The sequence below is a fragment of the Lepisosteus oculatus genome, chromosome 3, assembly GCF_040954835.1.
Source record: "Lepisosteus oculatus isolate fLepOcu1 chromosome 3, fLepOcu1.hap2, whole genome shotgun sequence".
In the NCBI taxonomy this organism is placed as follows: domain Eukaryota; kingdom Metazoa; phylum Chordata; class Actinopteri; order Semionotiformes; family Lepisosteidae; genus Lepisosteus; species Lepisosteus oculatus.
This window is the reverse complement of record NC_090698.1, coordinates 8,145,947-8,170,017: the sequence shown is the minus strand read 5'-3', so window position 1 is coordinate 8,170,017 and position 24,071 is coordinate 8,145,947. Positions and strand designations below refer to the sequence as shown.

The window sequence follows — 24,071 nt, the reverse complement described above, 5'->3', positions numbered from 1 at the left end:
AAAAAGAAAAGTGGAAAAACAAAAATCTGAGCTAGCGGCAGTCGGATTTCACGTGGCCTAATACAAGAGGGAAGCGGCAATCATCGCATCGTGTGAGCTACGTCTGGCTAAACACAACAAGTCATTCAGGGATCGAAACGATCATGTGAGACGAGGTCATCACTAAAAGAAGCAATAGACGCCACACATATTTAGTTTTGAGTCGGAGACCTTGGTCTAACGCGCGTGATAGCTCGTTCCAGTCGAACAGGACGCTCTGTGATTAATCAGCTGAGTCTGACGACCCTCTGAGTGTCCGAAATCCTCGTGCGCGCGCTCCGGCCCTACAGCCCTCCAATCGCCGCCCTCAGCCAATCAGGGCGCAGCGAGTATTTCAGGAGCTGAGCGCCGCTTATCTGCAGCTCCTCGCCGAGTTTCACGATGGAGAAGTCAATGATTAGAGGGAGGATGGGGTTGCACCTTGTGTTGTTTTTGTTGGTGTTGGATTGTTCTTTAGCTCAGGTTCAGAAGTGCCTGGTTAATGACAGTGATAAGATAGCATGTGGTAACTTGACTATCGGTAAAAGTGACTGTGAAGCTAAAAATTGCTGCTTTGATCTGACCAGCCAAAATCGCTGTTACTATGGGAATGAAGGTGGGTTTTGGGATCTTGAGCGTCTTCTATGATGAGCTTAACAGGCTTGGTTTACCAGCTCTTGCTTTCCTCCAGTGACTGTCCAGTGCACCAGGGATGGCCAGTTTGTGGTGGTCGTGTCCAAGAATGCCACCAGCCCTCCGCTGAGCCTGGGTTCAGTCAGCCTGCAGGGGGGCAGGAGTCCCCCCTGTGGCCCTGTTAGCACCACTGCTGGCTTTGCCATGTTCCAGTTCCCAGTCAGTGCCTGTGGCACCAGCATGAAGGTGAGGGGCTTGATCCTTCAGCTGAGGATGTTGCTGCTGTAGTGATTCCTGACCTTGTTCATGTGTCCATCTTCCAGGCTGAAGGTGGTGCTGTGGTGTATGAGAACATGATGTCCTCAACATTTGCTGTGATTGGGGGACCTGCTGGCTCCATCACAAGGGACAGTTTCTACAAGTGAGTGAGCAGCTGCTGCTGCTTCCCAGAGTGTTCTGGTCTTGCCAGGTCCCGTCTGGATCCCATGACTGCCTGCTTCTCTCTCCAGGCTGTTCTTCCAGTGCAGGTATGCAGACGATGACCTTGTTCCAGTGCAGGCTGTGGTGTACACGGTCTCCCCACCCCCTCCGGCAGTGTCTCCAGGACCTCTCCGTGTGGAGCTCAGGATTGCAAGAGGTAGCTGTCAGGTCTTGGGCTGTGTGAGCCGAGTGTATGGGGCTTCTGCTGAACCCCACTGCTGCTCTTGTCCTCAGGAGAGCTGTATGACTCCTACTACAGTGACCTGGACTACCCTGTGACCAAGGTGCTGCGGGATCCTGTGTATGTGGAGGTCCACATCTTGAACAGGGCTGACCCCAACATTGTCCTGACCCTGGGGGACTGCTGGGCCACTTCCACTCCCAGTCCTCTCAGCCAGCCCAGCTGGAGCCTTCTGGTTGCTGGGTAACCTGACTCCTGTGGCTCTGACTGGCTTGTCTCAGTAGTGTCCCCTTGTGGCAGGGCTCACCCTCCCTGTTGCTGTCCTTGCAGGTGTCCCTATGGAGGTGACAACTACCAGACCACCTTGATCCCTGTGGGTGGCTCCTCAGGGCTGCCGTACCCAACGCACTACCAGCGCTTCATGATTCAGATGTTCACTTTTGTGGATCCTGCCTCTCAGGTTCCTCTGAAGGAGAAGGTAGGGAGCAGCTTGTGGGGAAGGAGGTGGTGGCTGGTCCTGGGCTGTGCAGTGACCCTTGCTCTGCTCTCTCCAGGTGTTCATCCACTGTAGTGCAGCAGTGTGCCAGCCGACCGCTACTGACCGCTGTGTGCCCACCTGTGGCAGGAGGAGTGAGTTCTCTGGGGACAGGGCGGTTGTGCGCCAGTCAGCTGTGTGTATCCTTTCCTCATGCTGGTGTCCTGTCCTCTTGCAGGAAGAGCTGTTGCTCAAGTGGCACAGGACTCCTCCAGAGAAACTGCGCTGGTGTCCAGTGGGGAAGTGATCCTGGTTGGGTCTGAGCTTCCAGCTCTGGATCGGCTGGATTCCCATCCTGAAGGTGAGGGAGGAGGGATGGAGGCTGAGTGTCTGATCCTGTTCCCTGTGTCTGACCCCTCACTAAAGCTCTTCTCTCCACAGCACCCCAGTTCCTGAGCTATGGGCTGCTGGTAGTTGCTGCCTCCACTGTGCTTGTGGTCTCTGCTCTGGTGCTGGTGGCTGTGTGGAGATCTAGACCTTGGATCCAGAATGCCAAGCTGTGCATGGAGTGTGAATAAAGGCTTTGCACTGATCTCTACTCATTGTGGCTTAGTACTGTTTTAGTGTGTTCCTTGTGAATATCATAGTGGTGGTGTCGATACCTCCATCTGGTATGTTAGTGTTGGTGAGCTTCTAGCTTCCGGGTTTTTCTTCAGGGAACAAGTGCATCTGTCTAGGTTTTTGACACCCTTTCCACATTTTGCTGATCGGTGTTGTAGCGGCGAGGCTTACTAAAATACAGCAATTAAGTTTTCTGCTCCCTTGCTAGTCCCTCTCTCTTTCATCTCAGTGGTGCTTGATACAGAGAGGCCATTCCATGTGGTTAACAAGTAAGGTTTTTCTAGCTCCGTGGTTCTCAAACTTTTTGGACCAAGTACCACCACTGATCAAACCAAAGCATCCAAGTACCGCCTCCAAGTCATCTTCCCATAGGAACCACAAATCTCAATGACCAACATGTGGGCATGTGCACACTCTCACATACACATCTAATAAAAATAGAAACACAAACACTGAGCACTTACCATTTCAGTGAGAGGGGTGAGCTTGTTTAGTTTAGCAAAGCCTTGCAATGTCATGGACGATGGGCAGTGAGCTTCAACTGCAGATCTGGCTCAGCATCCATTTTGCTGTGGTACTTTGTCTTGATTGCAGAGAAGCCTTTCTCACAAAGGTAGGTAGTAGCAAAAGGCATCAAAAATTGCACAGCCTTGAATGAGAGGGCTGGGTATTCACTCCGTCTTTGGATCCAGAAATGCAACGGTGACTGTCGTTTCAATTCTGACATCAGATGATGACTCGAGCAACTTCTCTTGCTCAGCACAGGAGAGGTTCTTGGGTATTCTTTCGGCATCAACAGTAAAGGGGTTCCTGATCCACTCTGGTGTGGCCTCAACTGGAAAATACTCTGAGAACTGTTCTTTCAATGAGAAGAGGTGCAATGTAATCACATCTCGAACAGCAGCATCAAGTTCCACACCATATGTGTGCAGGTGGTTCTCCAGAGTTGGGAAAGCAGATGCATCGCCTGTGTTGATTTTGTTAACAAACAGTTGCAGCTTTCTCTTCATAGCAGTGATCTTGTCAGACACATCAAAAATTGTTAAAGAGAAGCCCTGCAGTCCCAGATTCAGCTCATTCAAACATGAGAATATATCAGCCAGGTAGGCCAATTTTACCAGCCACACTGGATCATCAAATAGACTTGCCAAGGGAGATTGCTGGTCATGCAAAAACATCTGTACCTCAGAGTGCAGCTCAAGGAGCCTCGTGAGCACTCTGCCCCTTGATAACCATCTCACTTCGGTATGTAGGAAAAGCTGCACATGTTCGCCGCCCATTTCATTACAAAGCACACTGAACAGACATGAATTCATTGGTCGAGCTTTGATCAAATTCACAACTTTGACAGCAGAGTCTAACACGGATTTCAGATCCTCAGGCATTTTATTGGCGGCCAAGGCCTCGCGGTGGATGCTGCAGTGCGCCCACTTCATGTCTGTACAAACTCCGATGCATTTTTTCCAGTCAATGCCATTCTCTTCAATAAATTCATTCAGAAGCTGAAATACGCGCTCTCCTGTAGTTCTTGATGGTAGCGGCTTGCAGAACAGAAAGTCCTCATGCGACATGCCCTCAAACTCATATCTAACGTAAACAAGCAAATTTGCCAAATTGACGACATCTACAGACTCATCTAATTGCAGTGAAAAGAATCTGCTCATCTTAACGCGCTCTATCAGCGTACTTTTGACATCATCTGCCATATCAATAATTCTGCGAGTGACTGTGTCATTCGAAAGGGCCACCAGGTCGAGCTGTTTAGCAACTTTTTCTCCACACATAATAAGTATCAGCTCTTTTACCAATGGTAAACAAAGTTCATCACCGATAGTGTGGGGCTTACCTGCTTTAGCGATCCGCAAGCTTGAGTAGTAAGATGCTTCTTGGGCTTTGGAAATTGGAGTGGCACTGTTTGTTATGGTGGACTTGTGCTGCTTCAGATCTTTAAGTTTCCTTTGAAAAAAATCAACAGGCTTATCCTTCAAGAGCGCATGCTTCATAGTAAAGTGCTGGCTTCATGCTTTTATTGCTGAGAATCTCACAGCACACGACACACTGTGGTCTTGGGTCTTCCTCTGTCCCGGTGTAAGTAAATCCCAAATTTAGATCATTTGGATCGTACCGCCTTGTAGCCATCTTCCGACGCTTGCTAACACTAGCAGGTTCAGCAGCAGAGTTTGTCGGTGGCCGATGTATAATCCTCCTCAATCTCAACAGGTGTGCATGATCTGTCGGAGCTGGCCTCATTACTCTTGGTGTCTATTCCTTTCAGCCAGGACATAATACTTGATTTTTGCGAGGTATTCATTTTCAATCAATCGTTGACGAATGTGGCTCTGTTGGAGAAATAATTCCCATTTCCCCTTTAAAGGCAGTCAGAAGTCCATCTCAGAAGTTTTTCTTTCAAGCGCATGGATGCGAAACAGAGAAACTTGATGTATTTTTCTCAAACTAACCCAGAACAATTCTTATATATTTTTCTGTTATGTATCACGCTTTCCCATGCTTACAAGATTGGCGTGTTCCAAGATCACGCACGTTCTCCTACCTCCCTATTCGGTGGAGATAGCTTTTTTTAAATACAATTGGTCACTTACTTCATAGCATGCATTCCTATAGAGAGGTATGGAATTACATCATAACTCTGTGTCCACTTAAATATTAGCGGAGCGCTGTACCGAAGTACGTAGGCTGCGTATTGGACACGTATTAAAATAGAAAATATGAAAACCCATCCCGATTTTTCAGCGCACACAACACAGTTCCAGGGTCATATGGCTTACCACCTGGCGGCACGTACCAGAGTTTGAGAACCACTGTTCTAGCTGATAGAGTGTCCTGATAAGGAGCAACTCCCAATTCCTGATATTCTCCAGCAAACTTAATAACTGTTCATCTCTGGCGCCTTAAAGTCTGAGATTTCAAGACAGAGTCTGATTCAAAGTTGGTTTACGACCCTAAGGGCATGGTTACTCATCAGCCAATCAGGAACTGGTAGGGCAGGTTAACCTCACGTGGATCTCTGATGCCCATGAAACGTTGAACCAATGAACAACCTGCAGTTCCTCTAGGTAAAAAGAGGCAACACGGAGCCCCTGGGGAACGGTTTGCAGGGCAGAACAGTTGGGGAAGCGCAGGAGATTCTCGCAGCGCGCCTGCTGGACATTCAGCCTCAGGGCTCCACCTGAGCATCCTCAGACTCAGCCTGGACCACCACGTAACGGCCAGTGTGTCCGAGTGCAGGACTTTCCTTTGCTCTAAGAGTCGAGGACGGAGGTTGCCAGCGTGTAACCAAAGGATCCACCCGAAGTTAGCATCAGCAGCAAGCCTCGTGGACAGCTGAATCACTATTCAGAACTAGCGCTTCATCAGGCACGGACCGGTCTTCTTCCTGACCTGCTGGGACCCGCAGTCATTTTTCTCCTGTGCACAAACTCTGCTAGTAAGCCTGAACTAACTAGCCGGACTTCAGAGAGCCCACTGCTAGAGCATCTCAGTAGAAATCTTTCCCACCACGTCGCAAGCAGCACCACTGCCTGGCACAGAGCCAGAGAGCGCTGATTGGCACAGCAACCAGCCTGCCACTGCTTCTTTGTGTCTGCGGGAGATCTGCATCCCCACAGATTGGATGGATACATGGAATCATGGACTCCATCAAATACCAGGAGATTTTAGGTCAAAATGTGGCTGCTCTGCCAGGAGGCTAAGACTGGGTAGTGGTTGGATCTTCCAGCAGGACAATGATCCAAACCCACACAGAAATGGTTCACTGACCAAAGTAAATCCCAAATTTAGATCATTTGGATCGTACCGCCTTGTAGCCATCTTCCGACGCTTGCTAACACTAGCAGGTTCAGCAGCAGAGTTTGTCGGTGGCCGATGTATAATCCTCCGCAATCTCAACAGGTGTGCATGATCTGTCGGAGTTGGCCTCATTACTCTTGGTGTCTATTCCTTTCAGCCAGGACATAATACTTGATTTTTGCGAGGTATTCATTTTCAATCAATCGTTGACGAATGTGGCTCTGTTGGAGAAATATTTCCCATTTCCCCTTTAAAGGCAGTCAGAAGTCCATCTCAGAAGTTTTTCTTTCAAGCGCATGGATGCGAAACAGAGATACTTGGTGTATTTTTCTCAAACTAACCCAGAACAGTTCTTATATATCATGGAATCATGGACTCCATCAAATACCAGGAGAGTTTAGGTCAAAATGTGGCTGCTCTGCCAGGAGGCTAAGACTGGGTAGTGGTTGGATCTTCCAGCAGGACAATGATCCAAACCCACACAGACATGGTTCACTGACCACAGAATCAAGCTGTGGGGTGAGCTGAAGAGGAGAGTCCACAAGCGAGGATCTCAGATCCCTTTATACAGTATGTGTTCTCCCACCTCATCCAGCATTATAAGAGAAGACTCAGTGCTGTTATCTTGGCAAAGGGAGGGGTGCCAATAATTGTGACACGTGTGTTTTTGAGAAAAATGTTTGTTTTTTAAAAGGATTGTTTTTCTTTGAACAATTTTACCTCACCGAAAGGTTCGATTTCTCTCATATTTTCAGTGTAAGATCAAGCTGATGAATAACAAAGACATTTTTCATAGCCTTTTTGGCTCATCTTTACCAAGGGTGCCAATAATTCTGGAGGACACAGTACATGCTCATGCAGATATCTGAAAGAAAATCAAAACTGGAAATGTGACGCATGATTGACATCGAAGAGCTCTTGAAAACCACTTTTTCAACACCTTCCCTTGGTTTTTCGTAGAAGCAGTGCTGATTTAAAACTATGTAGTCAGGAAGACGCACTATTACAGCAGGAACATAGCATGGAAACATGAAACAGTAAAGCTAGGCATACGTCTGTAACACCCCCACTGTATCAGAAATGCATTGTTTTATTGATACATTAAAAAAAAACAACACTACCTTCCAATATTCACTGCAATAGACTGGTGTCCCATCCTGGGTGTACCCCACTTTGGGCCTGTTGCTTGCTGGGATAGGCTTCAGCTTCCCTTGCAACATTGTACAGGATAAAAATGTTAGAAAATCTATAGATGTATTACACAATTCCTATGACGCTACCCATGTTTCTTTTGGGTGTAAAATACAGGCTTAAGCAAGAAAAATGGGCGATGCACAGTTGAGTTTCACAAGAAAAACTAATAATTAGTAGGATTTGTCAACAGCTCGTCTACATGAAAGAACTTGAAAGCACTGAGCCCAACAGAAAGTGGAGACCAGCCGGTTCCTAAGCCGACACACAGTGGACCATCAGACGTGCGGGGGGGAGTTAGTCCGGCCGTTCACCGTGACAGCACGTACAGTATTTGGACGGTGGGGTGAAAATGGAGAGCTTGCAAACTCCTCCAGAAGAAACCCCACCACGAATCGAACCCAGAACCCCAGAGCTTCAGGAAAGCAGTGCTAACAGAGAAGCATGCGTGCAGCCCTAATGTAAAGAGCAGCAACGCCAGGCGCCTCTTTCACTCCTGAATCGGAAGGTGTGAGAACAGTTGTCTGCGCTCCGCGCGCGTCTGACATGTTCGCTGGGACAAAGCGTGTCTGCACTGCACACAGATCCGGAGAAGGAAATATCACGACGAGTTTCTCCCTTTCTCCGTTTTAGGCTTTTAATTCTTGAAATCGTTCACCCAGCGCTTTTCCTCCAGATTGATCGGCGAAGCAGAAGAACATTCGAACGAAAATAAAGAAGGAGTTTTATCATTTACAAGACTGTAACTATACAATGGTCATTTTGACAGAAGGAGATATTCACAGTTTCAATTCTATAATAATCTTAGAATTGATGTGAATTCAGACGTTTCGGGACTAGATCTTTTCTTATTCATTTTGTACATCTTGTCAGAAACAACAGCTGTAACAGGAAATATTAGATACCGTGGCCGCAAAATATAGCGAAGATCCTAGTTTATAATATTCATTGTAAACAATCAGCAGTCTGCTCAAGAGAAATGAGTCTCCGCGATCTTCCTCCGGTTTAACTACACTGGCTTTTCCACGGGGTGGATTCCATATCCTGTCCTCCTGCGTGTGAGCTGACCGTGTTCGGGTCCTCGTGAAAATCTTCACTCCACGAACCTGAACGTCATCACGTGCGAAAGTCTCGGTGGCTTTAAAAGGAAGGAGCTCGCAAACGGCAGGTATCGTGGTTTTGCGAGTTGTTTTCATTTCAAGATGTGGTTTTCTAGTGGTCTCGCCTTTCGGCTGTTGACCTTGCTGTTCCTCGCAGTTCTGTGTGATGCTGCGCAATGGCGCGCCCGCGCTAACGTCCAATCCGGCATCAGGCGCAAGGGGGTCGCCTTTCTGGACTCGCCTCTGCTGCCACGGCAGCAGAAGCAGCAGGTTATCCGGGCTGTGTCGGCGCAGTGCGGGGAGAGTACGATCGTGGTGCAGGTCAAGACAGACCTGTTCGGCACCGGGCAGCTGATCAACGCTTCGGATCTCAGCCTGGGAGACTGTGCGGTCACCCGGCAGGACACCGCGGCGCAGCTCCTGATCTTCGAGGCTGAGCTGCAGGCGTGTCGCAGTGTGCTGAGTGTAAGTGGTTCTGCCGTTGGGCAGCTTCGGGTTCTCGGCAGTTGGGTGACTGGATCTGTGATCTGTCTAGACCGTGGACGAGCAACTGGTGTACAGCTTCTCTCTCAACTACACCCCGAAGCCGCTGGCCAACACCCCCATAGTGAGAACGAATGGCGCCGTTGTGGGTATCGAGTGTCAGTACATGAGGTGAGTCCTGGAGGAGCAGCAGGGCTGCCTGCCTGGAGCTTGACTCCCTGCTGACACCTGCCTCCTGTGTGCTAGGCTCCACAATGTGAGCAGCAATGCCCTGAAGCCCACCTGGGTCCCCTACACCTCCACCAAGTCTGCTGAGGATCTGCTGGACTTCTCCCTGAGCCTCATGAGTGGTAGGTCTCCCCTGAGATGAAGCACGGTGTGACTGTACAGCCAGTGCAGTTGGATCGATGGGATCTGTGCTTGAGATTGGGGTTCCCTTCCCATCCAGATGACTGGCGCTCCCAGAGGTCCTCCAATGTGTTCTACCTGGGGGACGTCCTGAACATCGAAGCCTCCGTCACCCAGGCCAACCACCAGCCCCTTCGGCTCTTTGTGGACAGCTGCGTGGCCACCTTGGTCCCTGACCAGACCTCCACCCCCAGCTACTCCTTCATTGAGAACAAAGGGTGGGTGTGACCTCGGGTGGCTTGAGCTAGTGAATACTGCCTGCCGTCTCTCCAGTTCTACACTGCCTTCTCTCCTTTCAGGTGCCTGACTGACGCCAAATCCACAGGCTCCAGCTCGCAGTTCATGCCAAGAACCCAGGACACCAAGCTGCAGATGAAGCTGGATGCCTTCAGGTTCTATCAGGATGCCAGGAGCTCAGTGAGTACTTGATCCTTCTGCTTTTATGGGTTTGTGAAGGTTGTGGAACAGCATTTCCATTACAAGCCCCAGATGGAGGCCTGGGTGTAGCTTGATCCACTCGTGCTCTTGGCAGATCTACATCACCTGCCACCTGAAGGTGACTCCTGCTTCCCAGAGTGTGGACTCCCTGAACAAGGACTGCTACACTGAGGGCAGCAGGTCAGTGAGGAGGCAGGGGGCTGCTGTGTCCTGCTGGTGCTCAGGTGAGGGAGCTGCTCTGACCCTGTGTCCCTGCTGTAGGTGGAGATCAGTGGATGGGAGTGACCAGGTCTGCAGCTGCTGTGACTCGAGCTGTGTGCCAAGTGTACGATCCAGGTATTGGGGTGGCAGGAGCAGGAGGGACCTGGCTTCTACAGGGGGTAAGGCACCCTTGCTCTGCCGCTCATGGCATGGATCTCCTCGGGAAAGTGGGGGTCAAGCAGTGTGGTCTACAGCCAGGCTTGTCCTGCTCTTGTTGCAGCTCCTGAGTGGGAAGCTGATGCCACTGTTGGTCCCGTGTTTGTGCTGCAAGAGCAGGTTGCTGAGAGGCCAGTGGAGGCAGAAGGCCAGAGCTCCCAGCTAAGAGCAGAGGAGGGCAAGTCCACAGGTACTGGCAGGAGGTGCTGTCATGTCGGCTGGCCCCTCTCCGTGGCAGTGCCCACTTGCTGAGGCTCCTCTGTGCTTTCTTTCCAGGCCTGCCTGTGGAGGCTGTGATCCTGGCTGGTGTGGTGACTGCGGTGGGGCTGGTCTCTGCTGCTCTGCTGGGGACAGTCCTGCGCAGGAGGAAGCAACACAAACCCATGAACTGACTTGATGTGAATGAGCAATAAACTGGTTGCAAAGGGTCTCTTGTCATGAGCTGCTTCTTGCTGTGCTGGAGGGGGGATCTGTATGGGTTGGGTATGAATGGCTGTGCTGTCTGAGGCTATGGCCACTCTTCTTACAGCTCCTCCAGCAGACTCTACCTGCGGTTTGGAAGAACACCAGCTGTTCCTGTGGGAGTCTCAGGCTTGTTCCTTAGTATCTGCTCAATGGCAGAAGAGCAGGGACATCAAATCGGGGGGAACAACAGCTGCCCTTTCAAGCTTGCCTGGAGGAGAGTCCCACTAGTGCAGGAGCACTTGTGCCATCTCCACCTTAGCCTTGGAGAGAGGATTTTAGGGCTGTTCATCTATTGAGGAGAAGATGTTGAACATACACCTTAGATGCACAAATGTGGTCCTTAATTCATCTAGAATGAAATTCTAATGTATATGATCATTATACATAAATGGTTGGAGATCTAGCATACAGATCCCTTTCTTGGACATCAAAGGTGGGTGTAAAGACCCAGCCGAGAGCGTTTCAGTATTTTTACGTATAGCCGTATTTTCCCTGTACCGTGTATGTACGTATATTGGACGAATCCATGTCCCTTTGGGCAGTAGAACATGGGATTAAAATGTAGGAATTTCTGTGAAACTACATGGGGACGCTAGGGACCGAGATTCTCGTCTGTGCTGGTAGCGATTGTTCCTGCCCTTCCCAGGAGCAGTAGCATTTTACTCACAAACGGGTATCGTATTATCCAGCTTCATACCGGTCACAAGGAAACGAATGTTTCTTTCACAAGGGGAGAGACCCGGTATTCTAGCGGTTTTGTCGACCCAGTCTTCCCCCGGGGTTTCAGCACAAAACGCTGAACTCGCGGCTTTAACCTTCTCCGCTGGCCGGGAGAGTCGCCTGGCCCCTGTCACAGCCGCCGCGTGTTTTTCTAGCGCTCTTTCAAGAAAACATTCGCGCCAAACCAGTGGACGAATTCATGTTGAAATATTCTTACATCTCACTTTTCTGCTCGTTGGGGAGAGTAACAACGATGTTTAGTAATACAGCGCAAAAACGCAGTATAATGTACTCTGCGTCTTTTCTGTTCAAATTCAAATGAACGTTAATAAGTTAAACGCCTGGCCTAAAACATTATCAATTGACGATTATAAATGAATTATAGAAATAAAGGTAGAGCCAAATCGATCATTTAGGAGAAGTCCTCATTGATTACAAAAGTTATGATGTCCTCATTTTTTCCTCAGATGTTAAGACTTTTGTTAAAATGAAAAAAAAACTTTTAAAAATAGGGCTATATTTTTTTTCCTTGTTTGCCAATATGGAAGAGAAAGAGCATCCCTGCAAGTGTTTAAAAGTTTACTAAGAAGATTAATCAAAATTAGAGTTTAAATTGATTTTTGATTAGAAAAAGTAATAAAGATTCATTACTTTGGAGGCATGTGTCGAGTGTCGATGTTCGTCCCCACGTCCTCTTTCTTGAAAAACAAAATATGGTTACCCTAACAGACGCCATAAATTAGTTTTGAGTCAGATACATTAGTCTAACCCGCATGATATCTAATCTGCAATGCCAGAGTCTACGCGAAAAAGGGGAAAACAGAACAACATTTCAAAACTGCACACTCTCCCGCTAATAGCGAGTTAGCTAAAAGCAAAAAGAAAAGTGGAAAAACAAAAATCTCAGCTAGCGGCAGTCGGATTTCACGAGGCCTAATACAAAAGGGAAAGCGGCAATCATCGCTACGTCTGGCTAAACACAACAAGTCATTCAGGGATCGAGACGAGGTCATCACTAAAAGAAGCAATAGACGCCACACATATTTAGTTTTGAGTCGGAGACCTAGGTCTAACGCGCGTGATAGCTCGTTCCAGTCGAACAGGACGCTCCGTGATTAATCAGCTGAGTCTGACGACCCTCTGAGTGTCCGAAATCCTCGTGCGCGCGCTCCGGCCCTACAGCCCTCCAATCGCCGCCCTCAGCCGATCAGGGCGCAGCGAGTATTTCAGGAGCTGAGCGCCGCTTGTTTGCAGTTCCTCGGCGAGTTTCACGGTGGAGAAGTTCATGATCAGAGGGAGGATGGGGTTGTACAGTGTGTTGTTTTTGCTGGTGTTGGATTGGTCTGTAGCTCAGGTTCAGAAGTGCCTGGTTAATGACGGTGATAAGATAGCATGTGGTAACTTGACTATCGGTAAAAGCGACTGTGAAGCTAAAAATTGCTGCTTTGATCTGACCAGCCAAAATCGCTGTTACTATGGGAATGAAGGTGGGTTTTGGGATCTTGAGCGTCTTCTATGATGAGCTTAACAGGCTTGGTTTACCAGCTCTTGCTTTCCTCCAGTGACTGTCCAGTGCACCAGGGATGGCCAGTTTGTGGTGGTCGTGTCCAAGAATGCCACTAGCCCTCAGCTGAGCCTGGGTTCAGTCAGCCTGCAGGGGGGCAGGAGTCCCCCCTGTGGCCCTGTTAGCACCACTGCTGGCTTTGCCATGTTCCAGTTCCCAGTCAGTGCCTGTGGCACCAGCATGAAGGTGAGGGGCTTGATCCTTCAGCTGAGGATGTTGTTCCTGTGGTGATTCCTGACCTTGTTCATGTGTCCTTCCTCCAGACTGAAGGTGGTGCTGTGGTGTATGAGAACATGATGTCCTCAACATTTGCTGTGATTGGGGGACCTGCTGGCTCCATCACAAGGGACAGTTTCTACAAGTGAGTGAGCAGCTGCTGCTTCCCACAGTGCTCTGGTCTTGCTGGATCCCATGACTGCCTGCTTCTCTCTCCAGGCTGTTCTTCCAGTGCAGGTATGCAGATGATGACCTTGTTCCAGTGCGGGCTGTGGTCTACACAGTCTCCCCACCCCTTCCGGCAGTGTCTCCAGGACCTCTCCGTGTGGAGCTCAGGATTGCCAGAGGTAGCTGTCGGGCCTTGGGCTGTGTGAGCTGAGTGTGTGGGGCTTCTGCTGAACCCCGCTGCTGCTCTTCTCCTCAGGAGAGCTGTATGACTCCTACTACAGTGACCTGGACTACCCTGTGACCAAGGTGTTGCGGGATCCTGTGTATGTGGAGGTCCACATCTTGAACAGGACTGACCCCAACATTGTCCTGACCCTGGGGGACTGCTGGGCCACTTCCACTCCCAGTCCTCTCAGCCAGCCCAGCTGGAGCCTTCTGGTTGCTGGGTAATCTGACCCCTGTGGCTCAGACTGGCTTGTCTTGGTAGTGTCCCCTTGTGGCAGGGCTCACCCTCCCTGTTGCTGTCCTTGCAGGTGTCCCTATGGAGGTGACAACTACCAGAGCACCTTGATCCCCGTGGGTGGCCCCTCAGGGCTGCCGTACCCAACGCACTACCAGCGCTTCATGATTCAGATGTTCACTTTTGTGGATCCTGCCTCTCAGGTGCCTCTGATGGAGAAGGTAGGGAGCAGCTTGTGGGGAAGGAGGTGGTGGCTGGTCCTGGGCTGTGCAGTGACCCTTGCTCTGCTCTCTCCAGGTGTTCATCCACTGTAGTGCAGCAGTGTGCCAGCCGACCGCTACTGACCGCTGTGTGCCCACCTGTGGCAGGAGGAGTGAGTTCTCTGGGGACAGGGCGGTTGTGCGCTAGTCAGCTGTGTGTATCCTTTCCTGATGCTGTTGTCCTGTCCTCTTGCAGGAAGAGCTGTTGCTCGAGTGGCAGAGGACTCCTCCAGAGAAACTGTGCTGGTGTCCAGTGGGGAAGTGATCCTGGTTGGATCCGAGCTTCCAGCTCTGGGTCAGCTGGATTCCCATCCTGAAGGTGAGGGAGGGGGATGGAGGCTGAGTGTCTGATCCTGTTCCCTGTGTCTGACCCCTCACTAAAGCTCTTCTCTCCACAGCACCCCGGTTCCTGAGCTATGGGCTGCTGGTAGTAGCTGCCTCCACTGTGCTTGTGGTCTGTTCTCTGGTGTTGGTGGCTGTGTGGAGATCTAGACCTCACATCCAGAATACCAAGCCTAATCTGGAGTATAAATAAAGGCCTTGTTCTGAACTCCCTTGTGTACTGTCTTGTATGCTTCCCTCTTCTGTCAGCATTAAGTGCTGTAGTTCAGTGTCTGTGAAGATGTCCCTGTAAGCCTCTTCAATGGCCGTGCAAACCTTTCCCACATAATCAATAATGAGATCTTATGATGTACTGTATGTAAAGTGAGACGTTTTCGGACCAGGTCTTATCTTTTCTCACTAGTTCACCTCTGATCAGATCATTCTTAACATCTGGTGGCCAGCAGGCAAAAGCTCTAACAGGAAATATTAGACGCACGTACCGCAAAATACAGCCAGTGTCCTAGTGTAACTGACCGGGGGAAAGTTCGCCGGAAGTTCGAAAACGATTTTGGCACGCCTGTAGCGCTTTCACGAAACCTCCTAGGGTTACGAAAACACTTGCTTTGTGTATCAAGTACATTGTGAATGTTTTAATAGCCTTCACATTGTCGTTTTTAGCACTTTTTTGGACCACGCACGAATATTCTTTTGTCCATATCTTCGCAATGGAAGCACAGAACGCCTTCAAACCAAATGCATTTTAAAGACCACGACTTGTGGAAATGTCCACAGCCTCTACATCAAACTATCAGTGAGCTAATTATCTTTTTTTAAACCTCCGGTTTTTCATCGATGCGTAATTACGCACTAACTGGAACCCGGGGGGACCGCTGTGTACACACGTCCACAACGCGAGAAATACTGCTCAACACGGCTTCGTGCGAAAAAACCGTATATCACCATAGGAAGCAGAACAGCGCAGTCTCCAATTACCCAGACTGTAAGCACGGGAATAAAGTTTTGCTTGATTTCTGAAACCCTTTCTTTATGTCCTGTTTTCATTCAGGTAAGGGTCAACTATATTCACAATACTGACAGCAGAAAGATTCAAATATTCTTGACTCAGCAGCTTATTAAAAACAGCTCCCATGATTTTCAAACCGATTGTTTACACAGAAGACCGACACAGCTTTGCGTTCTGAATCTCTTTTTCTCGTGCTTCTATTTAATGTGGCACTATGCACTGGGATAGGGGAATGCTGTTCACAAGCCAATAGCTTGTGTCGTGAAAACGCTACAGGCGTGCCAAAATCGTTTTCGAACTTCAAGCTAACTTTACCCCGGTGTTTAACCGTAAGTATTCACTGTAAACAATGACCCGTCTATTCAGGAGAAATGAGTCTCCATGATCCTCCTTCACTTGAACTATAATGGCTTTTCCACGGGGTGGATTCCATATCCTGTCCTCCTGCGTGTGAGCTGACCGAGTTCGGGTCCTCGTGAAAATCTTCACTCTGCGAACCTGAACGTCATCACGTGCGAAAGTCTCGGTGGCTTTAAAAAGAAGGAGCTCGCAAACAGCAGGTATCGTGGTTTTGCGAGTTGTTTTCATTTCAAGATGTGGTTTTCTAGTGGTCTCGCCTTTCGGCTGTTGACCTTGCTGTTCCTCGCAGTTCTGTGTGATGCTGCGCAATGGCGCGCCCGCGCTAACGTCCAATCCGGCATCAGGCGCAAGGGGGTCGCCTTTCTGGACTCGCCTCTGCTGCCACGGCAGCAGAAGCAGCAGGTTATCCGGGCTGTGTCGGCGCAGTGCGGGGAGAGTACGATCGTGGTGCAGGTCAAGACAGACCTGTTCGGCACCGGGCAGCTGATCAACGCTTCGGATCTCAGCCTGGGAGACTGTGCGGTCACCCGGCAGGACACCGCGGCGCAGCTCCTGATCTTCGAGGCTGAGCTGCAGGCGTGTCGCAGTGTGCTGAGTGTAAGTGGTTCTGCCGTTGGGCAGCTTCGGGTTCTCGGCAGTTGGGTGACTGGATCTGTGATCTGTCTAGACTGTGGACGAGCAACTGGTGTACAGCTTCTCTCTCAACTACACCCCGAAGCCGCTGGCCAACACCCCCATAGTGAGAACGAATGGCGCCGTTGTGGGTATCGAGTGTCAGTACATGAGGTGAGTCCTGGAGGAGCAGCAGGGCTGCCTGCCTGGAGCTTGACTCCCTGCTGACACCTGCCTCCTGTGTGCTAGGCTCCACAATGTGAGCAGCAATGCCCTGAAGCCCACCTGGGTCCCCTACACCTCCACCAAGTCTGCTGAGGATCTGCTGGACTTCTCCCTGAGCCTCATGAGTGGTAGGTCTCCCCTGAGATGAAGCACGGTGTGACTGTACAGCCAGTGCAGTTGGATCGACGGGATCTGTGCTTGAGATTGGGGTTCCTTTCCCATCCAGATGACTGGCGCTCCCAGAGGTCCTCCAATGTGTTCTACCTGGGGGACGTCCTGAACATCGAAGCCTCCGTCACCCAGGCCAACCACCAGCCCCTTTGGCTCTTTGTGGACAGCTGCGTGGCCACCTTGGTCCCTGACCAGACCTCCACCCCCAGCTACTCCTTCATTGAGAACAAAGGGTGGGTGTGACCTCGGGTGGCTTGAGCTAGTGAATACTGCCTGCCGTCTCTCCAGTTCTACACTGCCTTCTCTCCTTTCAGGTGCCTGACTGACGCCAAATCCACAGGCTCCAGCTCGCAGTTCATGCCAAGAACCCAGGACACCAAGCTGCAGATGAAGCTGGATGCCTTCAGGTTCTATCAGGATGCCAGGAGCTCAGTGAGTACTTGATCCTTCTGCTTTTATGGGTTTGTGAAGGTTGTGGAACAGCATTTCCATTACAAGTCCCAGATGGAGGCCTGGGTGTAGCTTGATCCACTCGTGCTCTTGGCAGATCTACATCACCTGCCACCTGAAGGTGACTCCTGCTTCCCAGAGTGTGGACTCCCTGAACAAGGACTGCTACACTGAGGGCAGCAGGTCAGTGAGGAGGCAGGGGGCTGCTGTGTCCAGCTGGTGCTCAGGTGAGGGAGCTGCTCTGACCCTGTGTCCCTGCTGTAGGTGGAGATCAGTGGATGGGAGTGACCAGGTCTGCAGCTGCTGTGACTCGAGCTGTGTGCCAAGTGTACGATCCAGGTATTGGGGTGGCAGGAGCAGGAGGGACCTGGCTTCTACAGGGGGTAAGGCACCCTTGCTCTGCCGCTCATGGCATGGATCTCCTCGGGAAAGTGGGGGTCAAGCAGTGTGGTCTACAGCCAGGCTTGTCCTGCTCTTGTTGCAGCTCCTGAGTGGGAAGCTGATGCCACTGTTGGTCCCGTGTTTGTGCTGCAAGAGCAGGTTGCTGAGAGGCCAGTGGAGGCAGAAGGCCAGAGCTCCCAGCTAAGAGCAGAGGAGGGCAAGTCCACAGGTACTGGCAGGAGGTGCTGTCATGTCGGCTGGCCCCTCTCCGTGGCAGTGCCCACTTGCTGAGGCTCCTCTGTGCTTTCTTTCCAGGCCTGCCTGTGGAGGCTGTGATCCTGGCTGGTGTGGTGACTGCGGTGGGGCTGGTCTGTGCTGCTCTGCTGGGGACAGTCCTGCGCAGGAGGAAGCAACACAAACCCATGAACTGACTTGATGTGAATGAGCAATAAACTGGTTGCAAAGGGTCTCTTGTCATGAGCTGCTTCTTGCTGTGCTGGAGGGGGGATCTGTATGGGTTGGGTATGAATGCTGTGCTGTCTGAGGCTATGGCCACTCTTCTTACAGCTCCTCCAGCAGACTCTACCTGCGGTTTGGAAGAACACCAGCTGTTCCTGTGGGAGTCTCAGGCTTGTTCCTTAGTATCTGCTCAATGGCAGAAGAGCAGGGACATCAAATCAGGGGGAACAGCTGCCCTTTCAAGCTTGCCTGGAGGAGAGTCCTACTAGTGCAGGAGCACTTGTGCCATCTCCACAGTATCCTTGCAGAGAGCATTTTAGGACTTTACTGTCCCTTTGTTCCATGGAATATGGGATTAAAATGTAGGAGTTTCTGTGAAACTACATGGGGACGCTAGGGACCGAGATTCTCGTCAGTGCTGGTAGCGATTGTTCCTGCCCTTCCCAGGAGCAGTGAATATTATAATAATAATTGCTTACACTTATATAGCGCTTTTCTGGACACTCCACTCAAAGCGCTTTACAGGTAATGGGGACTCCCCTCCACCACCACCAATGTGCAGCATCCACCTGGATGATGCGACGGCAGCCATAGTGCGCCAGAACGCTCACCACACATCAGCTATCAGTGGGGAGGAGAGCAGAGTAATGTAGCCAATTCATAGAAGGGGATTATTAGGAGGCCAGGGGGGAAATTTGGCCAGGACACCGGGGTTACACCCCTACTCTTTTCGAGAAGCGCCCTGGGATTTTTAATGACCACAGAGAGTCAGGACCTCGGTTTTACGTCTCATCCGAAGGACGGCGCCTGTTTACAGTATAGTGTCCCCGTCACTGTACTGGGGCATTAGGACCCACACAGACCGCAGGGTGAGCGCCCCCTGCTGGCCCCACTAACACCTCTTCCAGCAGCAACCTTAGTTTTTCCCAGGAGGTCTCCCATCCAGGTACGGACCAGGCTCACACCTGCTTAGCTTCAGTGGGTTGCCAGTTGTGAGTTGCAGGGTGATATGGCTGCTGGCAATATTATTCACAAACGGTAGCCGTATGGTGTCTCCCGTATCTTATTATCCAGCTTTATATCGGTCACAAGGGGGAGAGACCCGGTATTAAAGTGGTTTTATGGACCCTGTTTTCTTCCGGCGTTTTAGCACAAAACGGTGAACTGTCGGTTTTAACCTTCTCTGCTGTCCGGGGGAGTCGCCTGCCCCCTGTTACGGTCGCCGAGTGTCTGCTTCTACCGGTCTTTCAAGAAAACATTCGCGCCAAAACGACGGACGAATTTGTTCAAGTACTCCTGCATCTCCCCGAGTTTTCTACGCGTTGTCGATAAAGTAGCGAAACGATTAATTCTTTACGCAAGGACGCAGTGTTTGTATCAAGCGTCTTTCAATTAATATTCAAATGAACGTTCAACTAAACGCCGAAATGTGACCCCTGCACAGGCTAGAAAATGTATAACTGAAGATTATAAATTAATTATAGAAAGAAAGTTCGAGACAAATTGACACTTTAAATCGGGGGTAATCGACCAGCCGATCGATCGCAAGAATGTTTGGCATAAAAGAAATGGGCTACTTTTTCTTTCTTTCGATAGCCTAAAAATCCATTCGGATCTGTGCATGGAATGTCATACATCTTACTGCCCTTGTGTGTGTTTAACTCTTGTCGAATGGGTTGTAAAAGTCTCTTCCCTGAGTGTTGACCGACAGAAAAAAAGGCACCGTGTGCGCTACCCAGGAGCATTCTCTTGGCTATTGCCGCACGAGCCCCACATTCGCTACTGTGCATAGTGGAGCGAAACGGACTGGCCGCGACAAATTCGCCAACTGTTTGACCAATCTGATTGCCTATTTCGTAGTTGTAGTGTTTGAGCGAAAATTATGAAGCAAAGAGACCGAAAACCACAAGGAAAGGGAGCATGATTACTTTTTATACCTTCGCATTCAAATCTGCAATGCTAGAGTCTACGTGAAAAAGGGAAATACAGAACAACATTTCAAAACTGCACACTCTCCCGCTAATAGCGAGTTAGCTAAAAGTAAAAAGAAAAGTGGAAAAACAAAAATCTGAGCTAGCGGCAGTCGGATTTCACGTGGCCTAATATAAGAGGGAAGCGGCAATCATCGCATCGTGTGAGCTACGTCTGGCTAAACACAACAAGTCATTCAGGGATCGAAACGATCATGTGAGACGAGGTCATCACTATAAGAAGCAATAGACGCCACACATATTTAGTTTTGAGTCGGAGACCTTGGTCTAACGCGCATGATAGCTCGTTCCAGTCGAACAGGACGCTCTGTGATTAATCAGCTGAGTCTGACGACCCTCTGAGTGTCCGAAATCCTCGTGCGCGCGCTCCGGCCCTACAGCCCTCCAATCGCCGCCCTCAGCCAATCAGGGCGCAGCGAGTATTTCAGGAGCTGAGCGCCGCTTATCTGCAGCTCCTCGCCGAGTTTCACGATGGAGAAGTCAATGATTAGAGGGAGGATGGGGTTGCACCTTGTGTTGTTTTTGTTGGTGTTGGATTGTTCTTTAGCTCAGGTTCAGAAGTGCCTGGTTAATGACAGTGATAAGATAGCATGTGGTAACTTGACTATCGGTAAAAGTGACTGTGAAGCTAAAAATTGCTGCTTTGATCTGACCAGCCAAAATCGCTGTTACTATGGGAATGAAGGTGGGTTTTGGGATCTTGAGCGTCTTCTATGATGAGCTTAACAGGCTTGGTTTACCAGCTCTTGCTTTCCTCCAGTGACTGTCCAGTGCACCAGGGATGGCCAGTTTGTGGTGGTCGTGTCCAAGAATGCCACCAGCCCTCCGCTGAGCCTGGGTTCAGTCAGCCTGCAGGGGGGCAGGAGTCCCCCCTGTGGCCCTGTTAGCACCACTGCTGGCTTTGCCATGTTCCAGTTCCCAGTCAGTGCCTGTGGCACCAGCATGAAGGTGAGGGGCTTGATCCTTCAGCTGAGGATGTTGCTGCTGTAGTGATTCCTGACCTTGTTCATGTGTCCATCTTCCAGGCTGAAGGTGGTGCTGTGGTGTATGAGAACATGATGTCCTCAACATTTGCTGTGATTGGGGGACCTGCTGGCTCCATCACAAGGGACAGTTTCTACAAGTGAGTGAGCAGCTGCTGCTGCTTCCCAGAGTGTTCTGGTCTTGCCAGGTCCCGTCTGGATCCCATGACTGCCTGCTTCTCTCTCCAGGCTGTTCTTCCAGTGCAGGTATGCAGACGATGACCTTGTTCCAGTGCAGGCTGTGGTGTACACGGTCTCCCCACCCCCTCCGGCAGTGTCTCCAGGACCTCTCCGTGTGGAGCTCAGGATTGCAAGAGGTAGCTGTCAGGTCTTGGGCTGTGTGAGCCGAGTGTATGGGGCTTCTGCTGAACCCCACTGCTGCTCTTATCCTCAGGAGAGCTGTATGACTCCTACTACAGTGACCTGGACTACCCTGTGACCAAGGTGCTGCGGGATCCTGTGTATGTGGAGGTCCACATCTTGAACAGGGCTGACCCCAACATTGTCCTGACCCTGGGGGACTGCTGGGCCACTTCCACTCCCAGTCCTCTCAGCCAGCCCAGCTGGAGCCTTCTGGTTGCTGGGTAACCTGACTCCTGTGGCTCTGACTGGCTTGTCTCAGTAGTGTCCCCTTGTGGCAGGGCTCACCCTCCCTGTTGCTGTCCTTGCAGGTGTCCCTATGGAGGTGACAACTACCAGACCACCTTGATCCCTGTGGGTGGCTCCTCAGGGCTGCCGTACCCAACGCACTACCAGCGCTTCATGATTCAGATGTTCACTTTTGTGGATCCTGCCTCTCAGGTTCCTCTGAAGGAGAAGGTAGGGAGCAGCTTGTGGGGAAGGAGGTGGTGGCTGGTCCTGGGCTGTGCAGTGACCCTTGCTCTGCTCTCTCCAGGTGTTCATCCACTGTAGTGCAGCAGTGTGCCAGCCGACCGCTACTGACCGCTGTGTGCCCACCTGTGGCAGGAGGAGTGAGTTCTCTGGGGACAGGGCGGTTGTGCGCCAGTCAGCTGTGTGTATCCTTTCCTCATGCTGGTGTCCTGTCCTCTTGCAGGAAGAGCTGTTGCTCAAGTGGCACAGGACTCCTCCAGAGAAACTGCGCTGGTGTCCAGTGGGGAAGTGATCCTGGTTGGGTCTGAGCTTCCAGCTCTGGATCGGCTGGATTCCCATCCTGAAGGTGAGGGAGGAGGGATGGAGGCTGAGTGTCTGATCCTGTTCCCTGTGTCTGACCCCTCACTAAAGCTCTTCTCTCCACAGCACCCCAGTTCCTGAGCTATGGGCTGCTGGTAGTTGCTGCCTCCACTGTGCTTGTGGTCTCTGCTCTGGTGCTGGTGGCTGTGTGGAGATCTAGACCTTGGATCCAGAATGCCAAGCTGTGCATGGAGTGTGAATAAAGGCTTTGCACTGATCTCTACTCATTGTGGCTTAGTACTGTTTTAGTGTGTTCCTTGTGAATATCATAGTGGTGGTGTCGATACCTCCATCTGGTATGTTAGTGTTGGTGAGCTTCTAGCTTCCGGGTTTTTCTTCAGGGAACAAGTGCATCTGTCTAGGTTTTTGACACCCTTTCCACATTTTGCTGATCGGTGTTGTAGCGGCGAGGCTTACTAAAATACAGCAATTAAGTTTTCTGCTCCCTTGCTAGTCCCTCTCTCTTTCATCTCAGTGGTACTTGATACAGAGAGGCCATTCCATGTGGTTAACAAGTAAGGTTTTTCTAGCTCCGTGGTTCTCAAACTTTTTGGACCAAGTACCACCACTGATCAAACCAAAGCATCCAAGTACCGCCTCCAAGTCATCTTCCCATAGGAACCACAAATCTCAATGACCAACATGTGGGCATGTGCACACTCTCACATACACATCTAATAAAAATAGAAACACAAACACTGAGCACTTACCATTTCAGTGAGAGGGGTGAGCTTGTTTAGTTTAGCAAAGCCTTGCAATGTCATGGACGATGGGCAGTGAGCTTCAACTGCAGATCTGGCTCAGCATCCATTTTGCTGTGGTACTTTGTCTTGATTGCAGAGAAGCCTTTCTCACAAAGGTAGGTAGTAGCAAAAGGCATCAAAAATTGCACAGCCTTGAATGAGAGGGCTGGGTATTCACTCCGTCTTTGGATCCAGAAATGCAACGGTGACTGTCGTTTCAATTCTGACATCAGATGACTCGAGCAACTTCTCTTGCTCAGCACAGGAGAGGTTCTTGGGTATTCTTTCGGCATCAACAGTAAAGGGGTTCCTGATCCACTCTGGTGTGGCCTCAACTGGAAAATACTCTGAGAACTGTTCTTTCAATGAGAAGAGGTGCAATGTAATCACATCTCGAACAGCAGCATCAAGTTCCACACCATATGTGTGCAGGTGGTTCTCCAGAGTTGGGAAAGCAGATGCATCGCCTGTGTTGATTTTGTTAACAAACAGTTGCAGCTTTCTCTTCATAGCAGTGATCTTGTCAGACACATCAAAAATTGTTAAAGAGAAGCCCTGCAGTCCCAGATTCAGCTCATTCAAACATGAGAATATATCAGCCAGGTAGGCCAATTTTACCAGCCACACTGGATCATCAAATAGACTTGCCAAGGGAGATTGCTGGTCATGCAAAAACATCTGTACCTCAGAGTGCAGCTCAAGGAGCCTCGTGAGCACTCTGCCCCTTGATAACCATCTCACTTCGGTATGTAGGAAAAGCTGCACATGTTCGCCGCCCATTTCATTACAAAGCACACTGAACAGACATGAATTCATTGGTCGAGCTTTGATCAAATTCACAACTTTGACAGCAGAGTCTAACACGGATTTCAGATCCTCAGGCATTTTATTGGCGGCCAAGGCCTCGCGGTGGATGCTGCAGTGCGCCCACTTCATGTCTGGAGCAACCTCTTCTAATTCGTACAACAACACCGCTGTGTCTGCCTGTCGTCGCTCTAGCACCGTCTGTACAA

The 24,071-nt window shown here is 50.3% G+C and overlaps 4 protein-coding genes and 1 long non-coding RNA gene across 5 annotated transcripts; all 5 read left to right on the top strand.

The window, feature by feature from the left end:
* The first annotated feature begins 391 nt into the window (after positions 1–391).
* Positions 392–1,067, top strand: LOC138233009 (uncharacterized). The gene is made up of 3 exons (XR_011187433.1): positions 392–634; positions 710–897; positions 975–1,067. It is a non-coding gene; the product is annotated as an uncharacterized lncRNA (long non-coding RNA).
* Positions 1,068–1,189: 122 nt separating this feature from the next.
* LOC138237763 (zona pellucida sperm-binding protein 4-like) lies at positions 1,190–2,385 on the top strand. The gene is made up of 6 exons (XM_069187608.1): positions 1,190–1,271; positions 1,366–1,555; positions 1,643–1,790; positions 1,867–1,942; positions 2,026–2,148; positions 2,229–2,385. Exons 1-6 carry the CDS (start codon positions 1,190–1,192, stop codon positions 2,363–2,365), a joined length of 756 nt encoding a protein of 251 aa, XP_069043709.1. The 3' UTR covers positions 2,366–2,385.
* Positions 2,386–8,578: 6,193 nt separating this feature from the next.
* On the top strand, positions 8,579–10,680 carry LOC138237821 (zona pellucida sperm-binding protein 3-like). The gene is made up of 7 exons (XM_069187672.1): positions 8,579–8,971; positions 9,042–9,160; positions 9,236–9,339; positions 9,438–9,615; positions 9,697–9,814; positions 9,930–10,442; positions 10,529–10,680. Exons 1-6 carry the CDS (start codon positions 8,609–8,611, stop codon positions 10,416–10,418), a joined length of 1,371 nt encoding a protein of 456 aa, XP_069043773.1. The 5' UTR covers positions 8,579–8,608; the 3' UTR covers positions 10,419–10,442; positions 10,529–10,680.
* A 1,992-nt stretch (positions 10,681–12,672) lies between these two features.
* Positions 12,673–18,083, top strand: LOC138237762 (uncharacterized). Its single transcript, XM_069187606.1, has 17 exons — positions 12,673–12,924; positions 13,000–13,187; positions 13,265–13,362; positions 13,437–13,564; positions 13,642–13,831; positions 13,919–14,066; positions 14,143–14,218; positions 14,302–14,424; positions 14,504–14,630; positions 16,158–16,410; positions 16,481–16,599; positions 16,675–16,778; positions 16,877–17,054; positions 17,136–17,253; positions 17,369–17,498; positions 17,756–17,881; positions 17,968–18,083. Exons 1-17 carry the CDS (start codon positions 12,723–12,725, stop codon positions 18,081–18,083), a joined length of 2,424 nt encoding a protein of 807 aa, XP_069043707.1. The 5' UTR covers positions 12,673–12,722.
* A 2,461-nt stretch (positions 18,084–20,544) lies between these two features.
* On the top strand, positions 20,545–22,538 carry LOC138237761 (zona pellucida sperm-binding protein 4-like). Its single transcript, XM_069187605.1, has 9 exons — positions 20,545–20,787; positions 20,863–21,050; positions 21,128–21,225; positions 21,314–21,441; positions 21,519–21,708; positions 21,796–21,943; positions 22,020–22,095; positions 22,179–22,301; positions 22,382–22,538. Exons 1-9 carry the CDS (start codon positions 20,574–20,576, stop codon positions 22,516–22,518), a joined length of 1,302 nt encoding a protein of 433 aa, XP_069043706.1. The 5' UTR covers positions 20,545–20,573; the 3' UTR covers positions 22,519–22,538.
* Positions 22,539–24,071: the final 1,533 nt, after the last annotated feature.